This window comes from Oryzias latipes, chromosome 11 (genome assembly GCF_053564925.1).
Source record: "Oryzias latipes strain Hd-rR chromosome 11, Olatipes_Hd-rR_3.1".
NCBI lineage: Eukaryota > Metazoa > Chordata > Actinopteri > Beloniformes > Adrianichthyidae > Oryzias > Oryzias latipes.
The window spans coordinates 18,760,835-18,771,938 of NC_136247.1; the positions used below are offsets into that span (position 1 = coordinate 18,760,835).

Sequence of the window (11,104 nt, forward strand, 5' to 3'; positions counted from 1 at the left end):
ACGTGTAGTGTGTTCAATAAACTTCTTCAGTAGACATAAACAGTGTTTGACACAGATGGAACCCCATAGACCTACACAAGGCCTACAGACTGTGAGAGTAGTAAGACACTATGAGATCTTCAAAATAGGATGGGTTCATACCATTCAAGGCGTTGTTGGTTAGCAGGAGGATTTTGAACTTGATTCTAGAATCAACTGGGAGCCAGGGAAGTGAAACTAACAGTGATGTGATCTCTTCTGCTAGTTCCTGCTAACAATCTTTATGCCGGATTCTGGACAAGCTGGAGACTTCTTAAGGAATTTGTTGTTGAAGGGCTCTACCTGACCTCAAACCCAAAAAATTAGAAAGAACAAACAGCTAAAGAATTTACTAATCAAACTTTGACTTAAAATCAAATATGTCTGCTTTACTTACAAAAACTCATAATGTCATATTTTTTAAACTCAGGGTGATTCTTATTCCTAAACAGGTCTATCGACTTTTGTTTCTGTTTATTCTGCAGATATTTACTCTTGGATCTAAACAATATTAACTGCACTGCATTCAATTGCATTGTGTGTGTGTTTATGACTGATTGACAGAAATAAAATCTATCTATCTATCTATCTATCTATCTATCTATCTATCGATCGATCGATCGATCGATCGATCGATCGATCGATTGATCGATCCATCCATCCATCCATCCATCCATCCATCCATCCATCCATCCATCCATCCATCCATCCATCCATCTATCTATCTATCTATCTATCTATCTATCTATCTATCTATCTATCTATCTATCTATCTATCTATCTATCTATCTATCTATCTATCTATCTATCTATCTATCTAAGATGCCGTCCATCACTTTAATGAAATTCTTCCTATTTTTATGTATTTATTTACTTGTAATTTTTTGTCTCTCTCTCAGATGTTTGGGTTCAGTTTGTTTCCAAACGCCCTTGTGACACTAAGAGCCAGCAATCACATGCTGGATGGTGTTGAAAACGATCTGACCCTCGTTGCACACCCTATGCCTTCCTTCTGCTTCTGGCCTGCGCACATTGCGCAACCGGCACCTCTGAGTCCGTGCGCAGATGGTCGTGACCGCTGGTCCACGCGGGGGCAAAAACGCCTAATCATTCAGACGTGTCATCTGCTGTCTGTCACGCTTCGACATCTGAAATGTGGGCATAACAATCGCGAAAAATGTTGCAAAGGTCAAATAATCACAGTTATTGTAATCCTTTTCAAACTTAGGTCATATCTTTTATATGTTAGGGGTTGCCAAAAAAAGAATATTCAGCAACTAGTTATTAAAAATGTTAGAGACTCAATAGTTAATTTGACAGGGACAGAGAGAAAATAGTCAAATGAGCATGCGCGTCAGCTTTGTATCCAGGAGTCTAATAGGTGACCAGACGCTTCTCGTTTGGAGGCATCACATGTTTGTGCGCACAGCGGAGTCTCGATACATTTAAGGCAGAGGGTTGGGGATAGGACAAGCTGTTGAGAGAAGAAGAGGTTCGAGCTCAGTTAGTCTATTTTCCTCAACAATTTTCCTCTTGGAGCTGCGAACATGCGCGTCATTTTAACTGTTTTTGTTCTGGTCTGCGCCTGCATCACTCATCCAACCGATGGACGCAAAAGTAAGTGATGCTTCCACACACTAGAAACTCCATAGTTCAAAATAGGGCATGTGGGATTTTTTAATCCAACTCCGAGATTAAAGGGGACTACCTTTGTTGCTGGATTATTTTAACTCAGGAAATAAAAAAAATAAATAAAATAAAAAGGCTAAAAAAAACATAAATTGTGTTCAAATGAAATCACTATAACCACAAAAAATGAGTATTACTCCAAAAGTAACCAAAAAAGATATCCCAATATGAATGACGCAAAAATTGTGTTGAATCCAAGTGTTTTACTTGAGCAGTAACTTTAGGCGTGTGATATTAACAGTCTATTAATTACTGCAATCTCTCCAGGACAAAAATGTTTTGACGGTTATTGCATTGATAGTTTGCAATAGAAAGTCATAAGCTGCCTCTAGTCAGAGTCCCATGAACCTAATTAAAGGGGTGAGGTGAAGCTGCCATCCACCCTCCAAACAGGACATTCTCCTATTTGGATTGACAGAAAATCATTTTTAATGAAGTTCTAAAAACAGGGAAAATTTTGATTTATTTGTATAAATAAAATAATGTCCGAAATCAGGTTAAACGTGAATTAAGCAAAACAGAATACATTACATTACTATATGCCTTATATACATGAGCTAAACTATTTTTAGATTTCACTTTAATCAAATTAGTTTTTTGGAATTTGTTGTTTTCTTCCTCTGGATTCCACTAAAAGAATGATACAAAGTCATGTGGTTAGACAATAAGATAAGAGTGAACATTTTAAATGTAAGGTTTATGTATTTTTATGCCAGAAAGTATTCCCACTAACAACTCTCAGCTATTTTGTTACAAATGTTAATGCTTTAATTTATGAAACACTTCTTGTTTTTTATATTTATCCAGAGTAGGGTTCAAACAGGATACCTGTTTTTAGCCAAACAGAATAGGAATAGAACAGAATAGAACTTTATTGATCCCACAAAGGGGAAAAAAGGGGAAAATACCAAATTTAATAACAATAATAAAATTGAGGAATTTTTATGATGCATACCTTTTTTAAATAGCTGCCTGTTTTCTCTTCTTACAGCATATGGAGATATGTTTTCCCATAAGCATTCTTTAACAAGGAAGCTTCCGTTTCCAATTCCTCCAATTCCCGGATGGGACCCAGACAGCAACCCATGGGACGATTACCTCTATCCACCACTGGACTCAAAGCTGAGAGAGCTCACACATCACAGAGGTAACCGAGTCCGTTCAAGTCCTTGCTGCACCTGCTGGCCTGTTTTCACTCATTAGTAGTTTGTGCCTCTTTGATGAAGGTAAACCCAAAGTCCGCCTGACCAGTGACAGTCCGGCTCTCAATGGCTCATGCATCACCTTCACAGCCAAGCTGGAGTATCCTCCCTGCCAGAAGGAGGATGATAATGGAGACCTCGTGTGGGATGAGCACTGTGAGGATGGTACGGAGCTGGAGGCTTCAGGTGCTGCCAGGAAGTTAGGCTAGAAAACCCCCCCTGTCATTCTAAATAATAAATACACGCTGGCTCCAAGACACCAAAATCCCATTGACTTCTATTGAGAAATAAACAGCTGTTACTCAGTCATTATATTTGTTAGAACAACCGTTTTTGCTCTGCCACGTTTTTAACATGTTCTTGATAATTCTATTTTTTTTCGTGATATTTTTTCCTTTGTGAAAATTATTTATGTTATAAACAAACCAATCAGATGCCTCGATAAAAGTAGGTGGTGTCACCTCGAAGTATTTGGTCTGGTGTTGAACATTCACAATTCTTGATTGACAGATTTTGTGTAACACGCTTTCAAGTGGAATGGGTATAGCCTTCCAACAAGCTCACTCCTGATTAGGGTGAGAGGTTGCTATAGAAACAATGACTCAGACTGACGCAGACCAATCACTGTTTACTGACGTCGTCTGGCTCCAACATGGCATCCATATCAATCCATATCACATGAATTTACTTCATTTCAAGAATCACCATATCGGCTTTGTTCTTTAGTAACAACACTTTTTTCTTTGGTACAGCTAATGGACAAGTTCGCTCTGGTTACGTCTACAACTGGACATCCTGGTTGGACGACTATGGCTTTGGGAAGTGCATTGACAAAACTAAATGTAATGTATTCCCTGATGGCAAGCCCTTCCCCCAGAGCAACGACTGGAGGCACAAGAGTTACGTCTACGTCTGGCACACAATGGGTTAGTAAAGAGGTGCACAGGCAGGCAAACATAAAGGAAAAGTAAAGCCTACAGATTCATCTGTTTGTCTTCTTTTTGGCTCCAGGACAGTACTATGAAACGTGTGATGGCTCCTCATCCAGTGTGACCATAAACACCACCAACATCCCTCTGGGAGCTGAAGTCATGGAGGTCTTGGTCTACAGGCAGCGGGAGCGCAGGAAATACAGCCCCCTCACTACCGACAACAGTGTCTACTTCGTAACAGGTAACGGCAAACATGTTCACCACCTACGCTTAAAGACAAGAAAGAGAATTGTTAATTTATTCCTTCTCAAACACTGATTCAGATAAGATCCCAGTAGTAGTCGACATCTTCCAGAAGTCTGCGGTTAACCAGTCTGCAAATGTGTTCATCCGTGGCGAGGACGTGGTCTTCACGGTTCACCTTCATGACCCTAGCAACTACCTGAAAACTGCAGCAGCCATTGACTACATCTGGGACTTCAGAGACGGCAACCAGCTGGTAACGCACAGAGACCTGACCACACACACCTACACATCGCTGGGGAAGATGAGTGTAAAGTTGGTGGTGGAGGCAGCGTTCCCTGTTGAGTGTCCCCCAGCGTCTGCCACCTCATCTCCACCTCACACAGGTACTGAGCTTAAAGTTCCACAAAGACAGACACATACAATTCATTCAAAGCTGTTCTGTTTGGAGGTTGTTAGAATCAGACAAAAAAGGAACTTTTTTTCTCAAGTCTTTGCAAAAACAGTCACATGTCAGCGGGACAGATAATACTTCTTCTTCTCTTGCTATCTGTCTTACATTGACACCTAGTGGTCAGAATAAGTGAGTGAAAGAAGTGCAAGTGTATATTCAGAAGGAATAACAATGAAAGAAAAAGATGATTATCTTTTATAGCTCAGGAAACGTCAGACAAAACCTTTTCTCCTTCCAAAAAAAATCTCATTTTGCACAACTTCAACTTAATCTTGTAAGATTCTAATGAACTACTGCCTTTCAGCAGAAACTATGTCTTAGAAAACAACAGTTTTTATTTTGTCTTATTTTTTTAATTTTGGTTAAAAATAGCCACTGGGAACGCTTTTACAAAAGATCTAAAGACGATTTAACTTAACTGTTCTGAATTACATTGTCACCACCAGCACTTTTCTGTCTCTGGTTTTCTGAAACTGTGACTGTGCAAATCCTGAGAAAATCCAACCACTTCTGAACCAAATTTATCGGTTTTACAAAGATTGACTTAAAACTATACTGTCTGAACTGATCTGAAAACTGTCTATTTATTCTAGACACTCCAACCCCGGCTCCTGCCAGTCACGTTGTAACAACTAAGATAAGGACCACAACAGGTGAGCTTTTTAACCGTAATGTAGGCAGTTTGTTAAAATCAAGTTTAAACATAGAGCTTATCCCTTTCAGCTCCACTAAGCACCAGCCAGCCCTTTCTGTCATCCTCCACCACCTCCATGACCACTGGGTTGCCGAGCACAGAGCCCCTACCCCCCACTGAGTCCATCTCCACCACCACCATGCCATGGCTGCGCACCAAGCGACTCAACTCCAATCAGTGTTTACGGTACGCCTATGGGACCTTCACAGGAAACATTACCATTGTTGGTAAGTGGATGTTTCTATTCTATGTCCTGCTGTTTGAAAATAGCATTTGGTTTCAAATCATGCCTCCTGGTGCATGTTGGGCACTTTTAGGTTGGAGAAATTTTTATGGCAGCAAACTTAGTCGGTGTGTGGGGGAGAGCAGTATCTACAAAAGTTTGTGATTTGACATCTTAACCAGTTTCTCATTCTGTTTCTGGTCATTTAGACATTTTAGTAGTTTCATTATTATGAGGAACCTTGTAAGATCTTGATCACAGTTCTGCAGGAAAAACATTAAAAAGTGATGATTACGTTGGAATGCCACAATGACTTATTGCGGCAAATTCTTTTATTTTATAAATATATTCTGTAAATATATCCATATCACTCTATAATCAGAAATCACACTCTTTAAAACAAATATTTCAAACATAAGCTGCAGTTTACTAATGGATTTTGACATTTGACATGGTGTGCCAGGAGGGGTCCTGCTATCACACTATCTTATATTAGAAAAGATCCTCCTTTTTAACATGATAATCAAACAAATAATTTATTTCATTTATTTTATATTTATGTTTTATTTTATTTGTATTTATTTTTGCTTTTATATATTTAAATATATTTTATATTTTGAAATTTCTTTTTATTGGGATTGATTCACTCAGTGCTTCCAAATGGGAATTCTTTGTAACAGGGCTTGCCTGTTTTGTCTAGGGCTGTCGCCGTGGTGCTCACCCTTGCTGGGGCGGCTGGGGTCCAGCATTACAGCCTCTTGGCTGTGGAGTGGACCCTGTTGCTCACTGCTGTGGGTGGGCACTGTGGCCAATGTTCTGAGGCTGTGCTGGCTCCTGGTATAAATGGATTCCCATATACTGTCTCCTCACAGCAAAACCAAGCCATATGTCTCTTTTTGAATTAAAGTCATGTTTAAGCCTGTATGCATTGTGTATGCGGTCACAGGGTGTATGTGGGAATGGACAGGAGGGCGAAGGGATGGGTTGGTTTTCATTTACACTTTTTCTTTTTTTCTTTTGTTGTCTGTTTTTTTATGCTGCATGAAAAGTGCTTTTTTTAATATATATTATGCTTGACTGATTGATAAAGGGACTCAGATAAATTTGGCTTTAGGGCCTTGAGTTGAAAAAAAGACCAATCTGTGGTTCACAGAGCCAAAGCACCCACTGAAGAGCTGGCCAAACAGTCGCATTGTGGACGTGTCTGCTGCAAGAGTGACCAACACTGAGGTCAACTTTGTGGTAAAATGTTTGGGCAGGTGGGTATTATTTTATAAAATTGACATATTTCTCCAGATTTTTGTGCAAAAAAAAAAAAGAATCAGTTAGTTCAAAAGGGGCCCAAGTGCAAGAGGTTTGTTTTTCCAGGAAATGATTTTAATTGCATAGCTTAAAAGGAGGGTACACCAAATGATTAATACTTTACTCAGATTTAGCACCAGTTCATAGCTTACAAATGCTATAATATGAAGCACCTCACTTTGATCATTTCAGAGGACTAGCAAACTAAAGTCTCTGGACTTAGGCCCTTCTTGAAATAAACAGGGGCGCTGCCATATAGGATAACTAGTGCTGCCATCTATGGGATAAAGCAAAACCCATGCAAGAGAGGCCCAAATCCAGGAATTTTGCACTTACGTAATGCATTTTAAAAGTCAAGCATAGTCAATACATTACAACGGACTTGAGACTTTTTTGCACATAATCAGATAGCTTTTCCCTTGAAGACCATAGAACATATAATATCTCTATTTTGAAAAAATGTGGACTTGGGCCCCTTTTGAACTAACCGATTCAATTGTTTTGAGAGTTAATGTCCAGATGCATTGTGTGTAAGAAGAAGAGTAAAAATTTTGTTGTATTTGTGCTCTATTCAGTATTTTATATTTGTACTGAATCTGAATCTTTTTTTACATTCTTGTTTCATAAAACTGAGGCTGGTTGTTGTGTTTTTAAAGATTCACTCTGATGACAATCATGTTTTTGGTGTCAAAGCAATTTTTCTGTTTATCGAGGATATATAAATAGATAGAGAGAGAGAGAGAGAGAGAGAGAGAGAGAGATAGAGATAGATAGATATATTTATATAGAAAAATAAGCTTAAAGTTTCATTTTCTCAATATTTATCTTTTCAAATCATTGTAAATCAGGAGCAGACTAAAAGTGCAGTATGGAAAGCTTGTAGATGTGACATAGGACCTACAAAATAAGTCACAAACTCCCTGTTCCGCTTCATGCTGATGCATCAACTTGTAGACGTAGAGTTTTTCTTTAAGCCACAGTTATACGTTTCTGTTCAGGGCTATGTTGGGGGAACTGGGTGGGTGGAGGGAGGAATATGGTGAGCGAGGGGTGTCAATTTTTGATTCTCTTCAATTATCTTCATATTTTATGACTATTTTGTTTTCTTTTATGTACAGAGTTTTGTGTTGTGTACTGATGTGAAAGGCACCACACAATTAAACAAAGTTTGAGTTTGAGTTTAGACAACTAGATCCATGTACGTCATTGTTTTCCTCCTCTGACCTGGTAGCTTGTTAAAACTGTACGGCTGGATAGCTCCAGTACTGCTCACCATTTTTGTTGCACCGGTAATATTAGGTTGGGAGTGTTTTAGGCTGTAAGCCAGCTAGAAAGAAGGGATGATGGGAAGTGGGGCCATGCTTCCTCCATAGCAATGGTCCCTACAACTCAGAGGCAAACTTCTAATGAACTACTGCAGAAACTATGGTCCAGGAAACCACAATGCTATTATTATGCCATTTATTTTGGCTAAAAATGGCATAATCATAATTAAAAGACCACTGGGATCACTTTGAAAATAGATCCAAAGATGATTGGAGTGGGACTTTTGAAAAGAAAATGAAGGCAAAAATCTTAATTTCTCCTAAGCTTTCATCTAGCAACGCCACTAAAGGGTAGTGAACATTTTGACTTTGTCAGGCAGCCTTCATCTCTCCATTCCTCATCCTCAGCATCCCCACCTCAGCCTGCACCATCGTCTCCGACCCCAGCTGCACCCAGGTGCGTAACATCATGTGTGATGATGTGCCGCCTTCGTCAGATTGCCAGGTGAATTTGAGGCGGCGGTTTCTGGAACCTGGCACCTACTGTGTTAACATCACCCTGGAGAACTCCAGCAGCATGGCGCTCGCTAGCACCATCGTCACCATCAGCAAGGCCCAGGACCCGCCCGGTTAGTGACACAAACCTACCTGCTGAGTGTCTGGCCAGTGGTCTGTTTTCTCACTTTTGACCCGTGCACCTTAAAGCTCACAAGCCTGCGAGTTCTGCTGGGGCGGTTCTTTCATCAGCCGCTGTGTTATTGGCCATCTTTGGATTTGTTGCATATCTAATCTACAAGTGAGTGGTTCTTACGTCTTAAAGCTACAAACAGAAATATCATATCAAGCTTATTAGATCAGAACAGACCAGGCTCATTAAATCAGCCTATTAGATCAGAATGTTGTTGTTTTTAATTTCCTTCTTTCAAACGTTTTTTTCCCCCTTTTCCTGTAAGGCGTCACAAAGTCTACCGGCCCATCCGAAGGACACAGGTGGAGGAGAACTGTGGCCACGCCGGAGCAGCAGGTCACATGGTCCGGCTGAGAGAAGCTCTCTTCCCCTCCAGTGAAGAGAGCCGTCACCTGCTGACAGAGAGACACCCTGCGTAACACTGTTAACAAGGTTGTCTATAAAAAGACAACATTGCAATGCTGAACGTGGCATAGTAAAGGCAACTCCTAAATCAATAGGAATAATTTTTCAGAAATTATACTAATATCCCAATTGTATCTGGAGTTGCGGGTTCAAGTGAAAGTCTTTAACGCTACAGTCATGTGATTTTTCGGATGATTTGTTCGAGACTCTTAAATTTGTGACCATTCTAACTGATTTTATGTAGAGATCTAACATACTTGTCTAATTATAACTTTTTCTTCCCTTTTTTTGTGTTAAGAGTATTTTGCAGTAGGTTGTTCTCCTTGTCTTGCCTTTATAGCAGTAGGACCAATTATGAGTCCACATTAATTATGATATCTGCAATATTTTTTAGATCAGTATCTCAAGACTAATTATAAACAAGCATTTCATAGTTTGATGAGCTGTCTTTAATAAAGATTGAACTAACAGACTTTGTCGTGGTTTGTTTAATGACCCGCTCCAATGAAAGTTGGGTTTTTGGTGTTTTTAACATCCTCTTGTGGCATTTTTCTGATGATGGAAGACACAAAAAAATATGCCTTAAAATTTAATTTTAGAGTATTTTTAGCAGAAGAAAAATTGCAGATGGAAAGCGTCTGTAGCAGCAATCTAGGTGTTACAGTCGGCAGGTCACAAGCTCCCTGCTCCACTCCATTCTGATGCATCTTGTAGATTAAGAGATCCGTGTACGGCTTTGTTTTCCTCGTCTGAGCTGCATCTGGCTCAGAACTGTACGGCTGGACACAGTAGCTCCAATGTTGTATGGTTGGGGTTGTAAAAGAGGTTTAAGCTAGCAGAAGACAGTGTAAACAAAGTGATGATGGGAAATGAGGGACTCTCCCATAGTTTCGCCCAGAACTCAGGTGAATTTCTAATGAACTACTGTTGCTCCCCTCAAACTATGTCCTAGAAAAAAAAAACTTTTTGTGATTTTGGCATGAAATGGTACAATCATAATTAAAACAACCACTGGGAATGCTTTTAAAATAGATGAAACAATGATTGGAGCGGGGCTTTCAGGTTTAAAATTCCTCTGGGAATTCTTCTGAAGCCAAAAATTTTGGGTATTTAAAATATGCTATGTATAATTGTTCTTATGAAAAGGCCTATTGACACTTAAAGTTCAATTCTCTAATAAGACGTGATGTTTTCATCAAAAAGTCTTGTTGCATGAGAAAGCAAAGCCACTGGACAACTATGTTTCTCAGCAGGAGCTTAATTTCCCTGCCCTCATTAGAAAATCTGATCAGGAAGAGCTGAAAGCATTTTTTTCCTTTTTCCTTATTTTGATGGTTTAAAGATAACTTTGCTAATCCAATGGGGTCAGTGGTTGTGTGTTCTTAGAGTTTTTACATGGAAACCTTCATAGTGTGAATACCAGAGTATTTTTGATAACCTGCCTTCCCAGGAATCTAGTGGCAGACATTAACAGCTTCCCCCTCACTGTTGTTTTGACTTTACACTTGAAAACTGTGCTTCCAGCCGTAGCTTCAAATACCTTTTAATGCCTCTGCCGTCTCTTTGTATCGTCTTCCTTCTTCCATCTGGGGAGTAATCTCACAAACACGAGCACTTTCCTAGCCTCATGCAGTGACAGTTCATTTCACTTCCACTTCCAAATGCTTTTCTTAGTCAACTAATTACCTTCATTTGAACGGGTTTATAGTTTTACTTCCTTTGGTTTCTCCCCCCCCTGTTACCTCCACGTCATCCAAAGGTGCAGCTTGAACAAACTGTCCTATAATCATTTTAACACAATCTCATCTAGAAATAAAATCCATTTGACAAATACATTAAATATTATAAACAGTTACTACTCATTACTACTAAACACTACTAAACTCATTGAAAGTTAACCCTCTGCTTTGGCAAAAAAAAATTTTTTATTTATATATATATACACACATACATACATACATACACACACACACACACACACACACACAC

At 39.4% G+C, this 11,104-nt stretch overlaps 1 protein-coding gene across 2 annotated transcripts; it reads left to right on the forward strand.

Moving 5' to 3' along the window:
- The first annotated feature begins 1,393 nt into the window (after window positions 1-1,393).
- gpnmb (glycoprotein (transmembrane) nmb) lies at window positions 1,394-9,585 on the forward strand. 2 transcript variants are annotated; one of them, XM_011480851.4, is made up of 12 exons: window positions 1,394-1,635; window positions 2,699-2,854; window positions 2,934-3,074; window positions 3,662-3,835; window positions 3,921-4,082; window positions 4,165-4,470; window positions 5,132-5,191; window positions 5,262-5,459; window positions 6,609-6,714; window positions 8,431-8,651; window positions 8,728-8,818; window positions 8,976-9,585. In XM_011480851.4, the coding sequence occupies exons 1-12, from the start codon at window positions 1,566-1,568 to the stop codon at window positions 9,127-9,129; spliced, it is 1,839 nt and encodes a 612-aa protein (XP_011479153.1). In that variant the 5' UTR covers window positions 1,394-1,565; the 3' UTR covers window positions 9,130-9,585. The 2 variants fall into 2 exon arrangements, with proteins under 2 accessions (XP_011479153.1, XP_004073887.1); XM_004073839.5 differs by having other exon boundaries at window positions 1,425-1,635; window positions 2,934-3,095.
- Window positions 9,586-11,104: the final 1,519 nt, after the last annotated feature.

Bases quoted from the DNA above. Each gene is read 5' to 3' on its own strand.
- gpnmb (XM_004073839.5), top strand. From the start codon at position 1,566: ATGCGCGTCATTTTAACTGTTTTTGTTCTGGTCTGCGCCTGCATCACT. The intron at 4,471-5,131 runs GTACTGAGCTTA...TATTTATTCTAG, and splicing joins CTCATCTCCACCTCACACAG to ACACTCCAACCCCGGCTCCT. The intron at 8,819-8,975 runs GTGAGTGGTTCT...TTTTCCTGTAAG, and splicing joins GTTGCATATCTAATCTACAA to GCGTCACAAAGTCTACCGGC.